The sequence below is a fragment of the Fusarium falciforme genome, chromosome 4, assembly GCF_026873545.1.
Source record: "Fusarium falciforme chromosome 4, complete sequence".
NCBI classification, from domain to species: Eukaryota; Fungi; Ascomycota; class Sordariomycetes; order Hypocreales; family Nectriaceae; genus Fusarium; species Fusarium falciforme.
The window spans coordinates 4,709,324-4,733,298 of record NC_070547.1 but is presented as its reverse complement, the minus strand read 5'-3'; the positions used below and the strand labels follow the sequence as shown (position 1 = coordinate 4,733,298).

The window sequence follows — 23,975 nt, the reverse complement described above, 5'->3', positions numbered from 1 at the left end:
ATAATTTATAATAAATTTAATATTAAAATAACTTTTATTAATTAAAGAGAGGTAATAGCTAAAAGTGGGATTACTATATTAGTCATCAGAGCGCCTGAGGCACTAATCCAAGTTTCTACTAGCCCCGCAATCTCCCTGTCTTCCTTCTCTTGCATGTCTAGGTACACATCCCTCTTTCTCCACCCCCAACTAAGCCCTGTCTCTCCTTCTGCAGAAGCTTATACGTACTCTTTCCGCCGCCTCACCCGTCTCTATTTACTCAAGTTCTGATGGAGCGCATTAGCTCTGCTCTAGGCCCCATCAAGGCGATACTCTGGGGTGAAAGAGCCTGTCAGCATGTCGGTGCTCCAGTTGTATGTGATGTATGATACTGCCTCTCCTGCCGCTCTATCAAAAGATGCTAATCTTTCCAGGACTATATGCTTGTCATCCCAGATGCGGACCTCGAACTTGCTGCCACACAACTGCGAGCCGCAGGCTTCCAGCCTTGCGCCTGGTCATTCGGTTCCCGCAAACCAGACTTTTATCAAACCGTCCAAGCCCAGCAACTCTATCGCTCTATCACTAGAGGCTATCGCAATCTAGACCGAGTGTCGATTCGCTTCCTCTTTCCCCCAGAAGATCAAGACGAGATCACCAAGGTTGTCCTACTACCATCTTCATATGCACACATTTCAGCCTCAAACGACACACCCCAACTCGAGGGCGGCATCCTTTACCCCGACGTCACCCAACTACTTACAAGCTTCGTGCGCACTATTGTGCGAGAACCATTCAGAGGCATGTGGACGTCAAATCTTTCCGCATGGGCTATTTCCTACGTGTATGGGTATTCTGGGCTGGGGGATGATGCCTTGGACTCTTGTGATGACGAGGAGGCAAAATCATGGTTTAACAAAGAAATTCGAAGGTTTAGTGGTGGTATGGACCGTACTACAATCACCAAGAGGCTAGGCAAAGGAGACAATGGTGTAGCTGGAAAGGTGGAGGTTGAGAGCAAGTGAAGCCAACTCAGCCACGGCCTTGCTCATATCCTGAGCGCAATCAATAATAAACCAAACAACACTGGGAAGATTATTTAATTTAAAGATGCGCTAGTCACTCCTCTAACCATTCCATGCATGCCTGCCTCATAATGTACAACTCCCCGTTGCTGTAATTGTTGCTCCCGGAACGCCCCAATACAAACATTATTCTGCCCATCATGGATCGAGCAGCCTGCTGTTGACCCTTCTGAGCCTTCCACTTCTTCTAATCCCGGACAGGTCTTCCTCCACTGCGGGTGCCAGCTTTCTGGCTATGCTGGCCGTGCTGTGTCGGCTCAGCTTTCGTCCTCGCTCTGACTCTTCTGGCTCTTCAGTTTCCGTCTTGGAAGCTCCAAAGCTCTTGCGTCCTCGCACCCGTCGCTCATCGTCAGCATCCAGGAAACGATGGATCGTCCGATGATCTAGAACTCTCTCTTCTTTGTCGTGCGGTCCTGCCTTGTCCGTCTTGGGCCAGATGTATCCGTAGAGCTTCGAGTGTCGTTCGCAGCGGGGGCAAGACGATCGTGTAAAGTATGCGTTCTGTTGTACAAAGTATCCGTCGCAGATAGTGCACTGGATCCATGCCATCTCAGGCTCCGACAAGAGCAGTGGAGTCAGGAGATAATCACCGGGGACTCGCACCCGAGATGGAGGCGTGGGTTGTTTGACGAAGGTGCGGCGTTGGTATTTGCGGCGCTTCGGTTGTTCCTCCTCGTCAGCGGCCTGACCCTCCTCAACAGGCTCGATGCTGGTTGCGATAGGGACTGGCTCAGACCCAGGTACAGCCTCAGGAACACTTTCAGGCTCAGGTTGTGGTTCCGTCTCAGACTCCAACGGAGCGTTGAGAATAGCTCGAATAGACATGCTCTCCAAGCCGTTTCGACCGTTCGGCCCTGCTGTGGAGACTTCTGTCTTTGTCTGGGGTGACCGGGATCCCTCAGTGCTCTGGGGGGAAACTGGTGCCACCTGGGGGACTGTTTGAACTCTGCCCTGCTCAATAGCAAGAGGAATCGCCTCCTTCATTACCGGTGTCTTGACCATGGGCTCCGGAGTCTCCTTCTCAGGCGAAGTGACATCCGTCTCCACCACGCCGCTTCCTGACGATTCACTAGCCGTCACAGAGCTACTGCGCGAGGATGAATCTTCCCTGGGAATCGGCTCAGCTGAACGCTTGAGACGCTTTGCGGGTGTCTTGGGTGGCGTCGCAAGGGCATCAAGTGGTCGCTTGCGGCTGTTGGTGCTCTCCGCAGGAGGAGATTGAGCAGCTGAAGAATCTCGAGCGTGGCCGAGGAGCGAGTGTCTCGTGGCTTTGGGAACTCGTGGCCGCATGTCAGGAGTAACCGAAGGAGTTCGTGATGAACCAGAGATACTATCGTCTCTTCTTCGTCGTCGCAGCGAATATCCATCCGACTTTTCCTGCTCGATGCTCTTCTTCACCGCCACTGACCCCTCCTCCGGCTCCCACGCATTCCGCAGCAGATCCTCGCAGGTCTTGCAAAGACACTCGCAGTTGTTCTCGCCAAAGTAATTATCACCGTAAGTAACTGTGATCTCCTCTCCTGGTCCAATCGCTCGTGTTGCGATAATCTCGATTCCTGCATGACTTGTCCTCATAAGTTTGGCGTTTGCATCGCAATCGTGGTTCGCAAATCGTGCGGGTCCCATGAAGAGGCTGGTGCACTTGCTGCGTGAGCTGACGACGATGCTGAAATCCTTCTTCTGGCTCGAGATTGCCTTCTCCTCTTCCGGGGTGATGATGACCTGAACGCCTGAGAGGTACTTGATGGATTCGTTGCGCTTGATGTACCGTCTGGCGTGCACGGCAGCCTCGTGGGTGACAATCGTGTATCGGTTGGTCGAGCTGACCTCCCATGGACAATCGGGGAGGTAGATTTGCACGTATCGCCTCAAGTGTCGTCTGAAATCCTCCTTTTCCTTGTCTGTTCTTAAGCCATTGTAGAACCTCTTGAGTCCGTCTGTCTTCAGTAGTCGCTTCTCGGCAGCCTCGAGGTCCTTGTTGACAACAACTTCCTCCTGAAGGACTTTTGTGATTTCCTCTTCTCGTACACCTCGGGAAGGGTGGTAAGATGTGCGATTCTTGGGAACCGTTGTCCAGTAAAAGACCTTGTCTGGGTTAGAGCTGTGTCACAAACGCCAGCGTCTACTCCTTCATAAACCACTCACATGGTCAACCAGGGCATCGGTGAGAATGTCATCGTATGCTGACAATTGAGCCAACGTTATGCGCTGCTTCTTGGCAGGCGCATTCTTTGAGGGGGGCATGATGCCTACTCGAGCCCTTCAACACAGGCAATCTCCAAGTGCCGAAACCGTCGTCGATGCTGAAAAAGGAGCGCACGTGTCCCCAACAAGAGACACAACAAAGGCGAGAAAGAGAGGATAGCGAGCGTCGATCCTCAGGGCACTCCAACTCAGAATCCTTGCGCAAAAACCGAAACGGAAACCTCCTGGTCTTGGAAAAAAGCGGTGGGTTCTAAAAGAGCGGCGCAGTGAAGTGATGTCGTCCAATTCAATTCAGCTCATCCACTCCCGCAACGTCATAGTCTTGAGATGGCCTGCAACGAGTCAAGGCAGTGGAGACACAAGTCTCTCCTTGTAAGGAACGATATTCGATTCGAAAAGCGACAGAGGAGAGACAAGGCGAGGCTGAGACTTGAGAGGAGGGGGTGCGGTCTCTCAGGGGATCCGGATTGAAGGAGGGAAGAGTTGGCGGAGGTGGAATGACATCGTTGCTTGCTTTCGAGGTTAGGGGGGGGCTTGCTTTGTTCGTCCCCGGCCTGGTCCTGCCCCAGAGAATTGGCCAGGCGACGGGTGGGGCTGTGCAATTGTTGATGTGGCTTGGCGGCTTAGGCGTGGCTGGCTGAGCCTGAGCCTGGGCCTGAGCCTGAGCTTTGGATGGCACGTGATCTTGGTTCGAAAAGTTCAACGCCAATGGCAGGCAGTCGACGATATCTGAGCTGGACTGTGGAGAGACGAGTTGGAATAGACCTCCCTGCGCGAGGATAGACTGCCAAAATGATTCAATTAAAGGTATGATTGATCTTTATATGGTTTCAATTCCATATACTAACCGTGATAGACAATGCTCAACTGCATCGACAACTCGGGCGCTGCCCTTGTCGAATGCGCTCTTGTCGTCGGCCAAAAGCGACACGCCCGAATCGGTACGACCTCTCCCCTCCACACGATTTACGACCCTCAATCGAACTGTCCGAAGTCTCCATTACTTATAGAAACTAACTGCCCCGAATAGGTGACCGTATCGTCGTCGTCGTCCAGGAACAGCGAGGTTCCTCCTCTGGTGGCATGGCTGGTCTCTCTGCCGCCAACAAGGTTAAGCGCGGCGACATCCGCCACGCCGTCGTTGTCCGAACCCGATACCCTACTCAGCGACGGGACGGCTCGGTCGTCAAATTCGACGACAACGCCTGTGTGCTGCTCAACAAGGCTGGTGACCCCGTCGGATCCCGCATCAACGGTGCTGTGGGCGCCGAGCTGAAGCGCAAGAAGTGGAGCAAGATTCTGTCGATGGCTCCCATGCAGGCTTAAAGTTTGGGAAGATGAGAGACTACAAGAGGGGATGTGGATGGTTGTGTATAAAGACAGGTCAGGACGAAGATGTCACCATGTACGAGTGGGATACTGTACAATTACGAATACTCGGGCATTTGCGAGGCGTTGATGAGAAAATAAAGACACCTTTCAGCTCAATCATTTATGGTTCACTGATTGCGATTTCATGTTTTGGATGTGATTACATGTCACTTGGATGTTATTGCGAATAATGTTATGATTCAAGACTGCAAAGAGCAGCTTGACAAATCCTTATGGTCCTCCATCGCATCTACCAGTACAGGTCTATCAGATATTGATAGGATACAAATTCCATGTCTTCTAAAGCCATCCAGCGCCAGTGGCATCTTAGCCACACCCTTCCGTGAACGCCATTTGCTAATGGAAACAATCCGAGAACCCTTCCTCCAAATCTTTAAGACGGTAATGAGATCGAGCTCTTCGGGGGTATTCATACAAGTCATGCCTATGTGAAGATGTGACCACACTCGCAGCAGACGTAGAACAATTTCTACAAGAGTTAGTTGTCTGATATTCAGGCGGTCATCGGTATGGCTTACCATGCCGGTCTCGGCGCTTCGCTGCTGAGACTGGAAGAAGACGGCTTCTTCATGCTTGCAACTGGGGCAGGTCTTGTTGGATCGCGGGAGCTGCAGCACACAAAAGAAGAACAAAGTCAGCCAGCAGTCTGTAAGCGAGGGCAAGCGGGTTCCAAAGAAGACGCGAGACACATGAGCTCCGACTGCTGAGTGCAACTTTTACGCGACCGTCACGGGTCGGCTGCCAAACTGCTAGCCGCGAGGGTGTCTATCATGAGAAGCCCAGAGCATGTGCCAGCCAAATGAGGATGAACATAAATCGTGTGCGTCGTGATGCAGCGTAAATGGTATAGTCGTTTGAGTAATGTCGATCGGGAGTATGTGTCGGTCATAGGTCGATGTCCATGAGGCTGTCGCAGAACTCCTCGCTCGTGTCGGAACATGAATCTTCGGGGTCGGTCTTGAGGTCGCACTCCTCGGACATCATCTCCTCGTCGTATTCGGAAAAGGGGTCCGCATCCTCATCCTCCCAGGGCAAGGTAAACTGGCACATGCCCGTGACGGAGCGCTTGACGTTCTCGCGGAGAGTGACAACCATCTGGCAGTCGGGCTTCCCACAGGTGGTGCAGAGGATGATTTCGCCACAGCCGTGGCAGGAAACGGGCGGGAGGTGACTAACCGTTGGGTCGGAGCCAACATCCTGCGTGACACCGGCAGTCTCACCGGCCGAGGTGTTGAGGACGTTGCGGAAGACGCAGGTAGATTGGGCGTCCTCGGTGTACTGGCAGGTCCGGCAGGTGAACTGCAGCTTGTGAGAATCCACATCCTCCTTGGGGTAGAGCATGTTGGAGCACTCGGAGCAGAAGCGAAAGGTGATTTGCTCAAGCTTCTTGTCGCCCGAGGCGTCGTCGTAAGAAGTGGTGGACTGGGGGGTGGCCATTATGGTCGGTCGCAAGCTGGATGTAATAATGCGTAGGGGAAATGGCGAGTCGCTGCGCGGTTGAAATACTAGTATATTCCAAGATGCGAGTGAGAGTCGCGAAGGCGATCCTTTGTTTGTCGCTCAGAGGTTGTGGTGTTGGTGAAGAAGAAAAGAAGAGGACCAAGTTGAAAGCGGCGAGGCAAGGGAAATGGTGGTAGGGTAGTCCAGGAGTGGGAGCGGAGGGCGTGTCCGTGCTGAAAAGACCTAGGCCCACTGTTTTTTTACCGCTGCCCGAAACTGGTTCCAGATGACTTGACTTTTGGCTGGGTCGTAGGGGAAGGTTGGCTGATGCAATGGTAGTCAAGTCTGCAGATGGGGAAAAGTATCTTTTGCTTTTTGCCGGACTTTGAGGGTTGTGGTCAAATATCAGAGGAAATAGAGAGGAAGAACTAGAGTCTGGAAAGTGTGGTAGGTCTTGCTCGTTTTGTAGGGAGACTCGAAATAGGCCAAGCCAGGCCTCGTGTGGATGGTCACACGTGGGGATTGCCATGAGAGTGAGTGAATCTCCTCCTCAAAACTCTCTGTCGCTCTGTTTCACGGTCTTGACGCGCCTTGCGTGGCAAGGCAAATACTAGGGGACAACACGGCCACTATGGATCCCCGACAGGGGGGTTTGTTTGGTTTGTTTGGTTTGCTTGGTGACTCACGCCTGAAAGCTACAGTGCAGAACAACACAACTCGGCGATAAACATGAGGTGACGCTATTCCTGCCTGAAGTCCCAGGCAGTATGACCCCGGCCAGCTGGCAGCGGCACTTCCGCCCTGTGTAACTTGGCAACCCCAAATCATCTGGTGAGGCGGCCGACTACTGTGCACTCAGGAACATAACAGTGAGAATCGTGATTTGCGTCATAATTGGTCGTAGCCCGTCACCTCGAGAAGGGGGCGAGTAAGCTGATTCACGATTGAAAATAAGCCGATTTGACGGTAGGGTAGGGCGACAGCGACAACACCCCTCTCAAGTCGGACGCGCAAATTCACACCTGCGTTAATCAACGCCTCGATCCAGGAACAATGCAACCTGGTAGGCACCCAAAGGGAGACCGCCAAGATGATGTGCATGAAATAAGAGACACGCATACGAAGCCTCTGGAAATCCCCAGAACAGCCCAACGTAGACAGGCAGAGAGTGAGTGCCGTCAGAGGTAATGGCGGGTGACCAAGAGTGGCACATGGAGGCTTGGAGTCCCGGGTACGAGGACCACGGGACCAGCCCATTCTCAACAGCACGACCACAAACGACGGTTCGAGGTCAAGACCACGTGCAAAATAGACGCAATCTATCCCATCGTCGCTGTAATGGGAAGAATTGGGGAGTTGGGGATGTCACTACTGTTCGTTGGGTGCTTTCCTGGTCCCCGCTAATGGGTGATGTTATGTCTTCCTATCGCTCAACGAGCTCACCAATACTCTCGCTGTTTCCCCCCCATGCCAAAGCCATCTAGATGCACTTCCATTTCACTGCCGTGCAATTCTTCACAATAATGCGCTCTTGGGTTGTGCCATTGTGAGTCATGGTATTCCTAAAGCGCGTTCCTAAACGCGACCGATGGTTGATCATCGACTGGCTCGTGGATCTCGCCAATAGTCGTTTTATCCATCATTAGACATCCCCTCTAAATGCCTCTCGTACATGCTTATCAAGTGTTCCACGTGCGTCTCGTTTGCGTATTCGATCTCGTCTGGGGTGTCTTCCCATACGGATTCCAAATCCACAATAACTATTCTGTCCCAACAAGAAGCAAGTTGTCCAGCTTCAAGTCGCCGTATGCGAGTCCATACTTGGCCAACCCAGCAAAAGCTTCCTCAACCCGACGTTGAAACTCTAGAGGCTCAAGACAAGGGAACTTTTGGTTGCAGGATTCGATCCCATTGACTTCCGAGAAGATCAAGACATGAGTGCCATGGACTGTTGTTTCGCCAAAACACTTGGGGATCAAGCGTCCTTGTAAAGATAGAAGCCTTTCATACATGCTCTTTTCATTCTTAAACTTATCATTCCAGCCTAGCTTGGGCTTCTTGACCACAATTCTCGATGGAAGGAAATAGCCTGGGATGACAGATTTGGCCAGTGATTGGATCACCAGAGGAAGCCAGCGGAACAAGGCGATTACAACGCGGTCAAACCAGCCACGAATAATTGAGAGTCGCAGCACGTTGGGGTGGTAGCTATCATTTTGGCTTCCGATAGCACATATGGTACTCCATCCAAGTCGGAACTGGAGAAGCCGGGTCAGCCACTCTTTCAGTAATAGATAACCTGGATTGTGAGTACCTTGACCAGTAATGAGCTTGAGTAGTTAGAATTATCCGACTTTATGGAAAGGCGGCCGGACGACCTGGATGATACAGAATCGCAGTCGCGCATCGCAATGGAAACAAGGACGCGGTAATCACTTCACTGACACTGGCTATTAGGGGTCATGAATGTTTGGTACGAGCTGGCAATACATAATCACGTGCTCCATCTTGCCTGTCAACACGGCTGCCTGATGCACGCCAGACACGTAGGCCAAGCAATAATGTTATGTGATCAACGAGGCAGCCGGCGATGGCAACGACGATGATGGAAATTTAACTCCTCTCCAATTTTATATATAACTTTGTGTAAAAGCCATCTAACTACTCAAGGGATATTGTAGGTATTTTCTTCCTTTGTGTTGGCGTCTCTTTTGTCGGTCCTTATCAATCCTCTGGGAGTTGCGATTCCCGCTCAAGACCTCATCAAGAAAGGTTTGGAGCAAACACCAACCTTCCTGACCTCGAAGATGATAAAGCACGAGGACAAAAACGATCAAACACTTTGATTAGAGCCGATAACCTATTTAATTTGTCGCCCGCTTCCCGAAATATTGGAAACTCAAGGCCGCCATGCCGAACATAACGTTATTGGGGAGACCAGGTTCGTACCCGCCCGCCGGGGTATTATCCGCCGACTTCTATGCCTCCCATCCTTATCTTGCATAAGTACTGAGGGGTAAGTTAATGTACATACTTTATTCACATGCTAGCTTGGTCTTGCTAAGAAAAGAGGCGAGCAAACTTGCTCATGGATGAGTGTTGGGGATGCGTTGAAGAGAAGCATTGATGAGGATGCTGAGTATCTTGGCTCTATCAATGATACTTAATCCCTGACTGAGGATTGATACAGTTGACCTCTTATTTCGAAGAATGCCTCTATTAGACTCTTTCTATCTATGTGGTTGCGGGTCATGTTGTGAGGTGTAATCGTTGCTACGAATTTCTCCAGGAAAGAAGCTTATCTTCCCCACAGAGACTACCAACCCCGGATCTTGGCAACTTTATTCGTTGGAGGAGATTACGAAGCTTAACGATGCTAACGTTGCTCTAAACTCTTTTTTATAAAATCATTCGGGAAAGGGGTACGCTTGTCATATGGATGTCAGTATCGAAGGATCCGATGGTGTCTCGGATGCCGGGTATTCCCAACGGCCACGCGTAACACCTCACCAACGACACCTGCACCGATGCTATCCCATATATAATAGACAAAGACCACCTAGGTTGACATGTATTCATTACGCATAGACTCATCAATAAGAACACCGAAAGCATGGCAGGCCTTACTGAAACCAGCGACAACCCCATCCCAATCACAAGCGCCGATTCGGTCGCCAAGATCGAAGCCGGTGACGAATTGAGCCACATGGAGAACCAAAAGTTGGTATCAAATCGCCTCTTTAGTGATTTCGGCGAGCTGACCTTGGCTGTAGAAATGTTCCTCCCGAGTTTATTTTTGATCGTCAGGCTGAACGTCGTTTGCGCAACAAGATCGACTTGACTATTATGCCCATCATCTGTCTTATGTATCTCTTCTGCTTTATCGACCGTGCTAATATCGGTAAGAATATTATGCCTGTATTGGTTCATCAGCGTCTTGCTAAGTATGATAACAGGCAACGCTCGGATTGCTGGCATGGATGTCGATCTTGGAATGAAAGGGTTTGACTATAACGTCACCCTATCCATGTTCTATGTTTCTTATATCGTCTTTGAGCTTCCTTCTAACATAGTATGCAAGCTCCTTGGGCCAGGATGGTTTCTGCCTGCCCTCACCGTGCTGTTTGGGGCCTGCTCTATCGGCTCTGGCTTTGTCAAGACAGTCCCTCAGATGATGGGAGTGCGGTTTCTACTCGGCATATTTGAGGCTGGAATGCTTCCGGGAATTGCATATTACCTCTCTCGATGGTACCGCCGCTCTGAACTCACGTTTCGGCTGGGACTGTACCTCGTTGCGGGACCCTTGGCCGGTGCTTTTGGAGCTCTCCTCGCCTCAGCCATCCTCCGACTCGACCATTTTGGAAGTGTCAATAGTTGGCGTATGATCTTTGTCATTGAGGGAATCATCACAGTCGGACTCGGATTGATCGGCTTTGTCACCATGACAGACCGACCGGGCACAGCACGATGGCTCACAGAAGCAGAGAAGCAACTCTCCGAGGATCGTGTTCGGTCAGAGCGTGTCGGACAGGTCAAAGTGCTCGACAAGATGGATAAGAAGAAGCTCATCTTGGGCATTTGGAACCCTGTTGTCATCAGCACGTCCTGGATCTTTCTCTTTTGCAACGTCACGGTGCAAGGGCTGGGCTTCTTCCTGCCGACAATTGTGAGGACGATTTACACGGATTATACGGTCATTAAGCAACAGCTCTACACGGTACCGCCCTATGCAGTGGGATCAGTTGTTACGCTGTTGCTGCCACTGATAAGCTGGCGGTTTGATAGACGGCAGTTGATCATGATCCTCTCAACGCCGCTGGGCATTGCTGGATACATTATCTTCTTGTCCACAGCCAACCAGTCAGCACGTTACGGCGCAACCTTTTTGGTGGCGTCATCCGTGTTTTCTCTGGGGGCTCTCACCAACAGTCAAGTCTCGGCAAACGTCGTCTCGGACACGGCACGATCCTCTGCCATCGGCTTAAACGTGATGCTCGGCAACATTGGGGGTCTCATCTCGACGTGGTCATTTTTGCCCTTTGACGGGCCCAATTATCCTATCGGCAATGGGTTGAACTTGGCTACCCAGGTGGGAACTCTGATCTTGGCGACGCTGACGCTGTTGTGGATGAATCGGGACAATAAGAGGAGGGAAAGGGTTGAAAGTGAGGAGTTGGAGAGGGTGCAGGGCATGTCAGCGGAGGAGCAGGAAGACTTGGATTGGAAGCACCCGTCATTCCGATGGAGGCCCTAGATGTGAAAACATCCAATTCTTCTGTAAATACCTTGATATCGATGAATAGTATCCAATCCGACATTGTCCGTTTACTTGAGTTGGGACAACGAGTGAGGGATATCCAGGCCAACCACTAGTGACCCCATGACCTTAAATCCTCTTAAGTTTGTGCGTCTATTGGACCAGACGCACGCAGAGCGCAAACCCAATCTGGATATGCCTCGTCAAGGCAAAGGCCAGTCCAAGGCGTTCCCCCTTGCCTACTGGAGGTGTTGGGTGCTGCGGAGAGGATGCGTCGCCCTATGAGAGCCATTGGCCGATCACCACCAACTGCGACACCCCGCGTCAGACCCCGCTCGCTACGGCAACGCCGCTAATTTGTGCCTCGCGGGGCCGGGGGGTTGGACCTGACCTTCTAATGGGGTCTCCCGTGGAAACTGGTTCTGCGGCACGTCATTGTTTCCAGCTACGCCCATCCCAGCTTCAGCTTCTGCCGCCGAACTTTTACTCCTGCATACTCTTGCTTCTTTTGCCCAGCGCATCTTGGCTTCACACTTGCGACGATCCATACCATCACCGACGTCGAAGCTACCTATACTGTAGCTCTCGTGACACTTGACTTGTCCCTCCACCAGCTTCACATCAACAAACTCTGTAAACATGGTAAGCACCAAGTCAACAGCATAGCTCTTGACCACCGGAGCACCAAGCCACCACGGCCTCATGATGCTCGCTATGGGTACCTCCAGCTAACATACCCAGTCTGATACCGGTCTCCCCCCCAGCTGGGAGGTGCGAATTTCCAACTCCAAGAACCTCCCCTACTACTTCAACTCGACCGACAAGGTCTCCCGATGGGAGCCCCCCGCCGGAACCGACACCGAGAAGCTCAAGCACTACATGGCCACCCACCACAGCGCCGGCTCTCGACCCGCCGCCGCCCCTGGTGTCCCCGAGGGCAAGATCCGCGCAGCCCATCTCCTGGTCAAGCACCGCGACAGCCGACGACCGAGCAGCTGGCGAGAGGTATGCGCGGGCAAAATGGAGTCTTGGCGAACCCGCTGACAAACATATCCAGGCTGAAATCACCCGCTCCAAGGAGGACGCCTACCAAATCATCCAGGCCCACGAGGACAAGATCAAGTCGGGCAGCATCACCCTCGGCGAACTCGCCCTCACCGAGTCGGACTGCTCCTCAGCGCGCAAGCGAGGCGACCTCGGCTACTTTGGCAAGGGAGACATGCAGAAGGAGTTTGAGGATGCCGCCTTTGGCCTCCAGCCTGGCCAGATGAGCGGAGTTGTGGAGACAGCTAGTGGTCTGCACTTGATTGAGCGGTAAGTTCATCTGTGATCCGAGAGAAAATCATTGACTGATGAGTTTGGCAGCCTGGAGTAATTAAAAAGTATATATCATGCCGAAAAATTGACAAAGCACAGCGTGCAGTTGAAGTCGTGTGCAACACTAATAGCAGTGTTCTGAAGAATGCCGCCTGCATTCCTGTTTCGTTCAAGTGCTCATAAGAAACTCAATTGCTGACCTAGAATCCGTACATCTCCTCTAGCTACATTATCTTGCCCAAGGTCTGTTCTCAAATGCTACAAAATTCAACCAAATGTGCTTCTCTATATCAGACATGCTCCCCCTTGGCCTTCTATCCTTCCTTCGACCGAAATGAACTCTAAACACCAGGCATAAAGCGCACAATACCGCCTCTAGTCTATCTATCGCCCACGTCTTGTCTAGCTTGCCAGACTCAACACCACGTCTTTGAAGGGCTCGACGGTTGTGAAAACCACCGTCATGACTCCAGACACTGTCATGGCCAAGGCTGCATATGGCGCTGCTCGACTTTTAGTCTCGTACAGGTAGGATACGCCCATGGCTGCGCCGTTGATGCCGACGGTTATGCCTGCGGCGATTGTGATGGGGTCGTCACCACTGGCTAGTTGTTGCTGTGTCGTGTTGAGGAGGGATTTGAGACTTCGGAATGAGCTTTTGCTCTCTGACGCAGGCAGACCTTCTCGAGAAGAGGTGTCGTCGTCTTTTCGCTTCACCCCTAGCTTATCCAGCACGAACGGATAGCAAAGTTGGCCGAGAATACCGTTGCTCACCACGAGAGCCGCGTTTACACCTGGATTGCCACCCAATGCTGTCATTGCTGGTTTCGCCAGAGCAAGAGTCGTGCTTCGTGCCGCAAACGCCAGTGCTTCGGGGCCATCCAACCCCAGCGTTTTGCCCGCGAGAACCGACAAAAAGACGTTTCCTGCTGCCGCTGCCGTGGCCACCAAGATTGTGAGAAGACCGGCCACACTGAAGAGCTGACGCTGGCACTCGTACAGCTTGAAGCCCCAGATCAAGATACCGCACTCGAGGATGGAGAGCGCAGCATCTCCAGCACCAAACCACGGAGAGTGGTTTCCTGGAAGGGGTGTGTTTGTCGCGATGGAAGTCCAGAGAGAATAGAGTGGCGTGCCGCTGCTGAAGATGCTCAACACTCGGGGCAAGCTGTCGGGACCGTAGGCGCCGGCTTTGCCACGCGTGTATGCCGTCATGAGCAAAGTCGTGAGCAAAACGGGATTCATGAGAGTGACGAGAGTGTTCTTCAACTTGGGTAAGTCGTTGCAGTATCTTGATGTGTTTAACTGTCGTTGAAGCCAGAGGGTCAAGGCCCAGACGAACCAAAGGACGCAGCCGTCAAGGACGCGATCTTCGTTGGCAGCGGCTGCAATAGGGGCGCCGACGACAAAGATGCCGAAGAACGAAGCAAGGAGGTGAAAGTTGGAGGTCCAAAAGCGCCAAACTGAGGAGTTGTCCACACATTCGTCGATAGGCCTAAGAACCGACGACCTTCGACTGGCTGCAAGAGATTGTCCTGTTTCATGCCCCGGCGTTGAGCAGCCGATGTTCTTTTCATGGTTGCTACCAGCGGATCGGGATATCTGATCCACGGTCGAGTCGGAGGAGAGCCAGCTGATTTCGACCCGCGGGGGAGTCGTTGCGAGAGGGCTGGGGATGCAAAAGTCGTCAGGGATGCGAGAAGTCGCCAACGACATGACGAGGAGCGAGACAGCAAAGACGGTGGTCCAAGAAACAAGGTTGCTCACAACTAGGCACGGATATCAGCGAAACAAGCGAGATTCTCAGGGGCAGGGAAACGCACCAAAGTTGCCGATGATGCAGGCAATGTCGTGGCCGAGGATGTCGTTCTGGTTGAGCATGACCAAAGGGATCGGGAAACCTAAGCCCAAGTGGACGTTTATGAAGTCTATCTGGGGTACATGTTAGGCCGGCACCTTTGAGAAAGCTGCGAGTGCTTCGTACCTTTGCTTTGATGTGCTTCTGGTATATCTCGTCGACGCACGGGGAGCAGAGATAGGCCACGGCCATGAGAACAAAGGTCAAAGCCATACCGAAGATGGAAGAAAAGAACTCGAGGTGCGCAGGAGCCAAAGCCCGACTGAGACCCCAGATGATGAGCTCGCTCAGGAGGTAGATAATGACGACCCATCCAAAGTCGAGGATGCTCATCGCGATGACCGTCAACCGCCTCCTCCATAGGGCGGGCATGTCTCGGGTGAGATGAAACAATAGCAGCATCTTCTTTGTCGAATCCAAGAGGAGCGGACCGAGGGCTTCATTTGAGCGTCCGAGACAGCGGCGCAGAGGACGGAGGATTTCAGAGACGTTGTCTCTGAAGGGGGCCATTGTGCAACAAGGCTTAGTGAGAGAAGGATCCAACACAAAGTCCCCGGGGCAGAGCAAGTTGAAGAGGGTGTTACACCATGGCAAAGCCTCGTAACTTGCGGAGGGGGGCGATGTTGTTTTTTTAAGAAGAAAAAAAAGTTGGTTGCTGGTGCTGGGCACTGCAGGAGTTGAGATGGGTGAAGCGAGCAAGCGTTGACAGTGACAAGGGGCCGGTGGCGGATAACATACCCCGGAGAGACTTGCAGTTTGAGATGGCAGTTTTTGGACATTGACAGCATAGCTGCATGGCATTTCAAGGTTCGGATGGCTCTTTTTGGTTGATGGCCATGTAAGAACCCGAATCACCAGTGCCAAAGCAGGTGTTTCGATCGGTCTACTTCCGACATGCCAACAAGCTAGAGATATTATTGGTATACGAGTGTATCAAAATCAGGGCACATCGAGGCCAGAGATATTATTGGTATATGGAGGTGTCGAAATTAGGAGTTTGCTCTTCAAGATTGACCCCAGGCAAATATCCGTTTGGTCTTGTTTGTCCAATCCCACATCAGCCACTGGCAACTTGCCGCTCCCGTCTTGCCGTGTCGAGACCCTCCGTTTGAAGAACTTCCCCAGCGATCTTGTACCTGCCCACAGCCCAGTACGAGGTCACCGTCTTGGAGTGTCCAACGGAGAAACGTCATTGAGACGGGACGTGGTGACAAACAAAGGACGGAAATAGCAGCCTTGTGGGATCTGAAGAGGGTGAGACTCGAGGTCACGGCATGGGAAAATAATCCCCGCGGGGAAGAGAGTTAAATTGGACTTGGCGATGCTTGGTAATTGAAAGAGGGGCCCCTGGGTCACGGCATGGAGGGCGATGCTGGGGGACGTGTGACGACTCTTCAAACGGAGAGGGGAGGGGCTTTGTTCAGACGGCGAAACACGATTTTTTGTAACTTGAGATGATGGATACGAGGAGAATTAGACGAAGGTTTCGTCTGTGTAAAGAGATAACATCATGGGTTGGACGAATTGACCTTAAAAGGAGCCCTACGTGGATGGGTAGTTGTGCGGTTGTGAGGCTATCGTCAGCCTGTGGCCTATGCACTCATGCACAACGCAGCCAGGGCATACATACCCAGCTTGACAGATCTGACTAGAATAAATGAAAAGGCTTGACGTGCAGAGATTAATATCCTCAGCTGTTAACATCTACCAATGATGAAGCCCTGATGAAGCGTCTCTTGAAGCAAATATCTGTTGGATGCAAGATGTGCTGTAGGTGTAACCGGCCAGCGGACCCACCCCGCCTGGAACAGTTGGTCCCCCGGGGCGGGCTGGCCGCTGAAAAGGACCTTACGGTGCAGGGGGCTCGTGCTGACCGCCCCCGGCCGTTGTCTCGGATCTTGGGCCGACGACGTCCAACGTCTTTAATGTTTGTTTGGGCTTGAGGCTCATCAAGATTCATCAAAACCCACCCATCAGCTCACGAGGCTTGGATCTGCGGCAAAGGCTGACGAACGGACAGCGCCTTCATCTTGAGATCCATCTAGGATCCCTGTCAGCAGCCTCCATCTTGACCTCAGCCTTGTGGCTATTCCCGTCGCGGCTCATCGGGAGCATCACCACCACAACGTTGATCCCACCTGGCGACACGTTAAAGACAAACGGCTCTTGGCCTCGGCTACACTTGTCCCAGCCTCTTACCGCCTCTCATTACCTAGTCAAAACCCTTCCTCTCAACAAAGCCTGAAGCAAGCCAGCACCGGCTTGTGCAACATTATCAAGGTTACTTGAAAAACGCCACTTCGCTATTCCACAGGACCAGAATGGATCTCGCCCCCAGGGATCGCGCAGAGGCCCTGCTGCTCAAGGCCGCCCGCGCGTACGGCGTCCCCGTCGCGAAGGACGACGTGCGCAGCGCCCTGGACGATGCCGCGTTCGTCGAGTGGGCGAATCTACATCTCGCGCCCGATCACTTCCTGACGGGTGATGAGCTGGCATTGTGAGCTGTCAACCCCCTGCTTGTGTGCGCAATCTGTTTCGGCTGACTTTTGATAGGTATACTGCCCTTGACAAGAGCGGACAGGTTGATAGGTTGGCTGATTTGTATGATCTGGGTGAGGTTCAGGCGGTCAATGAGGATGATATCAGAGCTGCTATTGATGAGTTGAACCGGTCTACCGCCACCATATCCAAGCAGACCGAGGCTTTACGACAGCAGCAAGATGCTCTCTCGCGTCTTGTAAAGAAGCGAGATGAAGCCGAAAGTCAACGCCGTGACTGGGAAGACTCCCGCTTAAACAAGACCAAGCTGGCACTCAAAAAGCTAGCCTTTGAGGTGACTACCCCCCCGTCACTCAATATGCAGTTACCCCTGGAAAAACGTCAGACTAAGACAAGGGTTATCAGGTCGACGGTGAGGCGCAGAGCCTCGAGTATCGCGTTGCCGATCTAGAGCACCTCGCCAAGGACTCTCGCTCCAACCTCAAGCACACGGTGGATGACGCGCTGCAGTCCGATGACAGGCTGCTGTCGAGCCTGCAGAAGCTAGGTTGGGAGCTGGACCAGCAGGATCCGGAGGAGAAGCAGACTGTTGAGAAGCTGCGAGAGATCTGCATGCGGTATGCTGTGCCTAGGTGGGTATCATGTCATGGGTTGCTAACGGTCTTGCAGGCTGATCAAGACGACTGTTGAGACGCTCCGCACGAGGTTGGATAGGATCTACCTTGAAGCTATCCTTGCAGCGGAGAGATCGGGTGATGTCAAGTCGGCGACTAGTGACGATGTCAAGGCTCTGGAGGAGGAGCTTGAGTCTCTCTACTCTGAGATTCTGCCTGTTGCTCAGATGTCGGCCGAGCAGCAGCATCTAGAGCCAGCGTTGAAGTCGACCGACTCTCACAGTGGACAGAGCCTACACCGTTCTGCCGTAGCGGTTTCTTACGTGAGTCTATGTTGCACGCCAGCTGTACAGTGTCGCTAACTGGTTCAGGTCGATGAATGTCTGGACCACCTACTGGACAGAATATGTCTTCTCGCAGACCGCGTAGAGACGCTCAAGTCACACCACGCAGCAACATCCTCCATCATTGCCACCGCCAAATCAGAGGTCGCTGCCTCCCTCTCTCCAGAGAAGAAAGCTGCCAAGCCCGCTTTCCCTGCTTCACCTGTTCGCAACCGTAACCCCTCTCCCATTCGACGAATACGCGCGAACACTGGTTCTCGTCGCGGCAACCGTCGCCGTTCATCTGGAATCCTGGATGAGCCTGCTATTGAGGCCCTCCTTCGTAACCTCGCACTCACCCTACCCCCAGCAGAAGACGCAACCGCTCAAGAACGAACCTCAACCCTAGCACAAGTCGTATCAGAACGCACCATCAAAACAACAGACGTAACCCGCAACGCACAAGAAAGCTACGAAGCAATCACAACCTCGCGTCTCGACGACACCCGCCTCGCCATCCAGCTCCTCCGCGACAGCGTATTGGCCGAGAGCCCCTTCAACGAGGTCAAGCTCGCCGATCCCGAGATTGAAGGGTCGATCCACGTGCTGAGCCAAGAGGTGGACAAGGTGAGGGAGAAGCTCGAGGGGGTGGTTGCGAAGAAGGGATCGTTGGCGAGGAGTGTTGCCAAGGATGAGTTTGTGCAACGATGGGCAGCGTGATTATTGTGATATTCTACCATGATGCATCAAAGATGTTAACTAGAAACCTAAGATTTCTCGTATCTCTACCATTTTCATGTTTCAACTGCTGTCCATCGTACTATCCGCACCGCTGAATTCCTTCAATACCAGCCAATTGCCCCCGGCCCACAAACATATGCAGGCTCATCCTCCAATCTGGGGTATTGGATAAACTGAAACAGGGAGGACCCCGATAAACTTGATTGGGTCCGCAACCCGTGAGGCCCGAGACTCCATCGCATGTCCTCGGGCGGCTAAGCAAGGGCAGGGAATGTGGCCGCATATGGGCGTCTAAGCACATGTCGGCATGTGTTGTCCAAGGGTCGAGGCCAAAAATAGCGGTATTTTGCTGCAGCTTGGATAATGTTTCGTTTCTCTGAGAATAAAGGATGATTTCTCGCTCTTCGTATTCTTTGACCTTTTTTCTTTTGTTTCGTCGCTACTCAAGCTGAGTGCGAGACCAGCCAAAACTCCAAATAATCATGGCTTCAACGGATCAGCCGGCCGACCATGGCTTCAGCGACACTGAAAAGTACCCAGGTGACTGCAGTCGCAGAATAACATGTCGGCCTTCGGTTGTACCCAACTATAGCCTCACCCTCCGCGCCTTGGCCGAAGCCAGTGAACCTCCCTCTCCCACTCCCTCCGGTTCACTACCCTCTCCTCGCTCCTCCTCTAGTTCACCTCGCTCTCGCTCTCGCTCTCCCGCCAACTCGCATCATTCTCACTCTCATCCCAGTTCACCTCTCTCTCCCTCTGCCCCCAGCTCAACTCTCTCCCCCTCTCGCCCCGGATCACCTCGCTCTCCCTCTACTTCCGGTTCACCTTTCTCTCAGCCTGGCTCACCTCTCTCTCCCTCTCCGCCGGGCTCGCCTCTATCCGATGGCACAACCCCTCGAAACTCGGTGCAGGAATCCCGAGAACTTTCATCTACGAAACCACCGGACTATGATACCGAATATAATAGGCAGGCCCAGGACATCAAGGCCACTCACTGCTGGTGGTGGGAGGACATCGGGGCTGCCATGTTCAGTATTGTGTGTATGAGCATGGTGGCTGCAGTCTTGGTCTCTGCCCACGACACGTCACTGGAGTCTTGGCCAGCCTCGATACAACCAAATTCCATCATCGCCATACTTACAACATTGAGCAAGGCAGCTATGCTCGTACCCATAACCAGCTGCTTGAGCCAGTTGAAGTGGAGGCACATGAGCACAAAATCACGACCGCTATCACATCTTCAAGTATTCGACGACGCCAGCCGAGGACCTTGGGGTTCAGCCGCGATGATGTGGAAACTCCCGTTGCAGTCAAGACTTGGATGGGCTCTTGCGCTCGTCACAGTTGTTGCGCTGGGAATAGAGCCGAGTGCGCAGCAGATCTTGGCCTTTCCGGTCCAGGAGAGGACCTTGAAGAATGTCACGACAGAGATTGGAAAGGCGGATATGTACTACTCCAAGAGCCTCTTTCAGTCCGGCGAGGGAGACGGTAAGTTATGATGGCTTTTTCATGTTTTACTCAAATGAAAATTGTGCTAACATCCGCGAAAGGGCAAATCTTGGATCGCAGCATAGACCTTCCTCGCTTCCAAGCCTCAGCCATCAGCGCTCTAGCGGGAGATATCTTTCAACCATACTTCAACTGCCCTTCACCAGCAACACGCTGCGAATGGCCCAACTTTAGCAGCCTCGGCATCTGCAGTGCAGTGAGCAACGTCACTGAACAAACGAAGCGAAAGTGTGAAGAGGGAGACAAAGGCGTCACCAATTGCACTTACACCGTCCCTCTAACTCTCGAGTCACGCGAGGGAAGCAAAAATACCACGATCTCGATGAAATACCACGAGGATACGGAACACGGTGATGGCAGCGAAAATTCTCATGTTCTGCGAACAAGCTTTGTCCCTGGGGACAAGGATGTGGTAGGCCAGCTCGTGGTCGTGCGACACAGGAACGACAGCTGGGGCGACGACTCATCAGAGCCAAAAAGTCCAGAAGTACTGGTGTCTGATTTGAGATGGTGCGAAAAGATGTACAAGGACGTCTCTGCCAATCCCTCAGGACCCGACTCGGGGAGTGTCGACGACAAGCTCCTCCAGTTTGCGAGCAACGAGTTCGAGGGTGGTCGCTGGTTTCTCAAGTTCACGACTCCTGATGGACAGGAGAACTATACAATCACACGAGATTTGGAGGAGTATCTGCCGATGTATTTGGGACAGGTCCTCAGTGTTGAGCTAGAGCAGCAGATGGCACACGGCGTCGCATCACGGCCAGATTTATCAAGAGCTCTCAAGAGCCCAGGCTTCTTGTCTACCGAAACGGACGTGGAGAAGTTGATGAACAACCTCGCCGATACACTCACGAACCAACTCCGCACCAACGACAATGGCGACAACAGGAACGCTACGACAGTAAACGGCACCGCCTTCATCAACGAGCCCGTCATCATGGTGCGTTGGGAATGGTTCATCCTCCCACTCATGGAAGTATTCTTCACGGTTGTTTTGCTTTTCTGGGTTATCGTCATCAACCGAGACGGGCCACTGCTCAAAACCTCTATCATGGCGTATCTGATATATCCTCTGAGAGGATGGAGAGAGGAGGAGATGAGCGTCGCTGGACGGCAGACGAAGGAGAAGCTGGGTAGACTGGCGGAGGTGATGCGTGGAAGGATGGGTGAGAGCGGTGGAGGATACGCCATTTTCAAGCAGGACTAATATCTCCTTGCTCACTAATTTTCTTATCTGTTTAATGAAAGGGCGGGTCATATTCGAATTAATAGTCTGAAACCAGGATGTTTCGAGACACAGCATAGGTTATCAGCCCAAAGGTTCATGATCACGCTGGTCGTGAGTAGATATAAATCGTCACCCACACATAGATTAAGGAAAGAATGGAGCCAATTATTCATGATATTAAATATGTAACCAAGCATGGTCGATAAAAATAGGCTGCGAGAATATACTATCTAGCGAAAACTGCTCCAACCCTTCCTCATAAAACCCATCCGCACTCGGGAGTTGAGCGTCAGAGAGCAGTTCCCTCTGAGCCCGCTTATCCCCGACAGGATGAACAAACGTTGTCTGCACGCTCACAGTCGTGTTGGAAATGTTGGACTGGCCGCCGGGTGTGTCGTCGGTCATGACCTGTGGTGCTACAGTGTCCATGATGTCGGAGTCGATAAGTTGCCAAATTTTTGCGGGCTGGAAACTGATCATGTTGTTGTCTTGGGCTTGGCTGGACATTGTTTGTAATTGATGTAGAAGCTCGAGCTGTGACTTGGTTAGGCAATGGTTGTACTACATGATACGCATCAAGGCCGAACTCACCTTTTGGGCGCCTCGTGGACTAGGATACGGCATCGATGAAAGAAAGTCGACGCATTTCCGATAATTCTCCCTCGCTGTATCAGAAACCTTGCTATCCCTCGCATACTGAAACAACCACGCGATAGTAGCCGTAGCTGCAACCATGTCACAGATCAACGGGTCGTAAACCACAAACCCAATGTCCATACACGTCTGCGCCAATCGAGCAACCCACGAAGAGTGAAACATGGCCTGATCAACAGTTCCCTGTAGAAAGAGCCTTGGTTGGGAAGGTCGGTTTGCTTTTCGCAAGGTGACGAGATGGATGAATGGATGGTTGAGAACCCCTTGTGTTGCGTGGGCCGCCATCTGAAAGACGAGCCAAGGCACCCAGTACTCGTGATGTCTCTTCAGCTCATCCAAAGTCCGTTCCGAGAATCCCACGTTGCGTACAAAGTGTACGTGGCCCAGTTCGGCTTCCAGGTCGTATAGTTTGTTGGTCAACCTGTAAAAGTTGGAATCCGTATTGGACGGGCTGTCGACCTGGCCGAGTCGGATGGCGTGGACATACGAAGCCACGTCTCCCCAGAACGACACTCCTCGTAGAGCATGAGCTATAATACCAGAATCTGGCTTACTGTCGTCCCGGATGTTGGCTAGGTCTGGTGCAAATTCCTCGTCTCCTTGACAAGATGGGGGAGAAGGCTCACGCGAGCTCCTTGGATATTCAGGAGGTGCGAGGCTCTGAGATAGAAGAGTGAAACGTGGTGCAAACGCTTTTTCCAGGATAAAAACGCTCCAGTAGCATCTTAAACTGGCGTCGTCTTGGGGGCTGCTTTGCGGGGAGTTGGCAAAGCTCATACTGCGGACGAGTTCTAGTCGGCCGGCGGCCCCTATGGCCATTAATGCCAGGGCAGGTCTTCCTTCTAAGGCACCGAGTTAGCAATGCCGATGTAAAGTCGACTTAAAGGCATACCGAGGATATCGGCCAAGGCCAGCAAGCAGAGAGCCTGCGAGATTTCGAGCTTCGCTGTTCCCCTCATCGCTAGCTCCAGGACAGTGTCGCGGGCAGACCTAGCCCTCAAATGAATGAGATCAGCCTCCTTGGCACTATTCGAGTCATATGGCAGGTTGGATAGCGACAGAGCGAGAAAGATCCATTGCAGAAACAGAGGAAAGCCATCCACTCGATCTCTCAGACCCTCAGGTCTGAAGAGCGGGAGCGGTTGGAAGTACAGTCGAGTGCCGTACACCTCAACAGCCTTGTCGAGGGATTCTGAAGACGGCAAGGTCTCATGAGGGTCGGAAGGCCTATGCAAGTCAGAGTGACACTACTAAAGTGGGAGATTGGAGCGTACCATGGCGTTGAGGGCTGGTCAGGGGCTGTTTGTCTAGTGATGGGCCTCTCAGCTATCGATTCCGTCGCATGCCTTTGCTCGAGAAGCGATTCTGGGGTGAGAGAACTACCACTAGCATGATTTTGAGAATTACTTGAACAACTCCATCAGCTTCATGTCCATCAGGATCGGATGGCATGCTCACCGAAGAATGTCATAAATCTCGCCAACTTGCGCCTCCAAATTGCGGACGCGATCTCTTGGTATTGACGTCCTACCCAAGTTCATAAGCTCGGACCAAAACACCAACGACAAGGGGGGTATGCTCACGATTTAGACGTAGTCCTCCTTTTGCGTCTCGTCGTTTCCCGATGCCGCGGAAGATACTCACACGGCTGCTCAAGCCGTTCACAGAACGAACAAATGGGTTTCTCTCCGGTACATTTCGTCTTCTTCCGCCTAAATCTCACAATGAGCATTTCCCGTTCCACACCAAAGAACCCTGGTCGACACTCACCTGCAGCTCTCGCACGCACGACGGACAGTCAGCTCTGCGTTACCACTCATATTGAGTGTGGGGTTTTCGCCGCTCATGCCACCAGAATCCGGGGGAAAAGGCAG

At 52.4% G+C, this 23,975-nt stretch overlaps 10 protein-coding genes across 10 annotated transcripts; 6 read left to right on the top strand and 4 right to left on the bottom strand.

Moving 5' to 3' along the window:
• Positions 1 to 245: 245 nt before the first annotated feature.
• On the top strand, positions 246 to 1,004 carry NCS54_00615700 (Hypothetical protein; the record flags this gene model as incomplete). The annotated part of the gene is made up of 2 exons (XM_053151630.1): positions 246 to 362; positions 414 to 1,004. The coding sequence occupies exons 1-2, from the start codon at positions 270 to 272 to the stop codon at positions 1,002 to 1,004; spliced, it is 684 nt and encodes a 227-aa protein (XP_053007605.1). The 5' UTR covers positions 246 to 269.
• A 198-nt stretch (positions 1,005 to 1,202) lies between these two features.
• On the bottom strand, positions 1,203 to 3,308 carry NCS54_00615600 (Histone-lysine N-methyltransferase SET9; the record flags this gene model as incomplete). The annotated part of the gene is made up of 2 exons (XM_053151629.1): positions 1,203 to 3,149; positions 3,210 to 3,308. The coding sequence occupies 2 exons, from the start codon at positions 3,306 to 3,308 to the stop codon at positions 1,203 to 1,205; spliced, it is 2,046 nt and encodes a 681-aa protein (XP_053007604.1).
• A 753-nt stretch (positions 3,309 to 4,061) lies between these two features.
• On the top strand, positions 4,062 to 4,595 carry NCS54_00615500 (Hypothetical protein; the record flags this gene model as incomplete). Its single annotated transcript, XM_053151628.1, has 3 exons — positions 4,062 to 4,076; positions 4,126 to 4,210; positions 4,300 to 4,595. The coding sequence occupies 3 exons, from the start codon at positions 4,062 to 4,064 to the stop codon at positions 4,593 to 4,595; spliced, it is 396 nt and encodes a 131-aa protein (XP_053007603.1).
• A 490-nt stretch (positions 4,596 to 5,085) lies between these two features.
• Positions 5,086 to 6,098, bottom strand: NCS54_00615400 (Hypothetical protein; the record flags this gene model as incomplete). Its single annotated transcript, XM_053151627.1, has 3 exons — positions 5,086 to 5,130; positions 5,180 to 5,307; positions 5,600 to 6,098. 3 exons carry the CDS (start codon positions 6,096 to 6,098, stop codon positions 5,086 to 5,088), a joined length of 672 nt encoding a protein of 223 aa, XP_053007602.1.
• Positions 6,099 to 9,714: 3,616 nt separating this feature from the next.
• On the top strand, positions 9,715 to 11,355 carry NCS54_00615300 (MFS domain-containing protein; the record flags this gene model as incomplete). The annotated part of the gene is made up of 3 exons (XM_053151626.1): positions 9,715 to 9,821; positions 9,875 to 10,002; positions 10,058 to 11,355. The coding sequence occupies 3 exons, from the start codon at positions 9,715 to 9,717 to the stop codon at positions 11,353 to 11,355; spliced, it is 1,533 nt and encodes a 510-aa protein (XP_053007601.1).
• A 642-nt stretch (positions 11,356 to 11,997) lies between these two features.
• NCS54_00615200 (Peptidyl-prolyl cis-trans isomerase) lies at positions 11,998 to 12,733 on the top strand (the record flags this gene model as incomplete). Its single annotated transcript, XM_053151625.1, has 4 exons — positions 11,998 to 12,000; positions 12,100 to 12,363; positions 12,416 to 12,672; positions 12,724 to 12,733. The coding sequence occupies 4 exons, from the start codon at positions 11,998 to 12,000 to the stop codon at positions 12,731 to 12,733; spliced, it is 534 nt and encodes a 177-aa protein (XP_053007600.1).
• Positions 12,734 to 13,077: 344 nt separating this feature from the next.
• Positions 13,078 to 15,043, bottom strand: NCS54_00615100 (Hypothetical protein; the record flags this gene model as incomplete). The annotated part of the gene is made up of 3 exons (XM_053151624.1): positions 13,078 to 14,444; positions 14,499 to 14,607; positions 14,660 to 15,043. 3 exons carry the CDS (start codon positions 15,041 to 15,043, stop codon positions 13,078 to 13,080), a joined length of 1,860 nt encoding a protein of 619 aa, XP_053007599.1.
• A 1,811-nt stretch (positions 15,044 to 16,854) lies between these two features.
• On the top strand, positions 16,855 to 18,689 carry NCS54_00615000 (Hypothetical protein; the record flags this gene model as incomplete). The annotated part of the gene is made up of 5 exons (XM_053151623.1): positions 16,855 to 17,030; positions 17,087 to 17,366; positions 17,438 to 17,649; positions 17,702 to 17,969; positions 18,018 to 18,689. 5 exons carry the CDS (start codon positions 16,855 to 16,857, stop codon positions 18,687 to 18,689), a joined length of 1,608 nt encoding a protein of 535 aa, XP_053007598.1.
• A 503-nt stretch (positions 18,690 to 19,192) lies between these two features.
• NCS54_00614900 (Hypothetical protein) lies at positions 19,193 to 21,426 on the top strand (the record flags this gene model as incomplete). Its single annotated transcript, XM_053151622.1, has 2 exons — positions 19,193 to 20,198; positions 20,261 to 21,426. The coding sequence occupies 2 exons, from the start codon at positions 19,193 to 19,195 to the stop codon at positions 21,424 to 21,426; spliced, it is 2,172 nt and encodes a 723-aa protein (XP_053007597.1).
• Positions 21,427 to 21,624: 198 nt separating this feature from the next.
• On the bottom strand, positions 21,625 to 23,921 carry NCS54_00614800 (Zn(2)-C6 fungal-type domain-containing protein; the record flags this gene model as incomplete). The annotated part of the gene is made up of 7 exons (XM_053151621.1): positions 21,625 to 21,981; positions 22,039 to 22,943; positions 22,994 to 23,328; positions 23,376 to 23,507; positions 23,560 to 23,628; positions 23,685 to 23,813; positions 23,872 to 23,921. 7 exons carry the CDS (start codon positions 23,919 to 23,921, stop codon positions 21,625 to 21,627), a joined length of 1,977 nt encoding a protein of 658 aa, XP_053007596.1.
• Between the last annotated feature and the right edge of the window lie 54 nt (positions 23,922 to 23,975).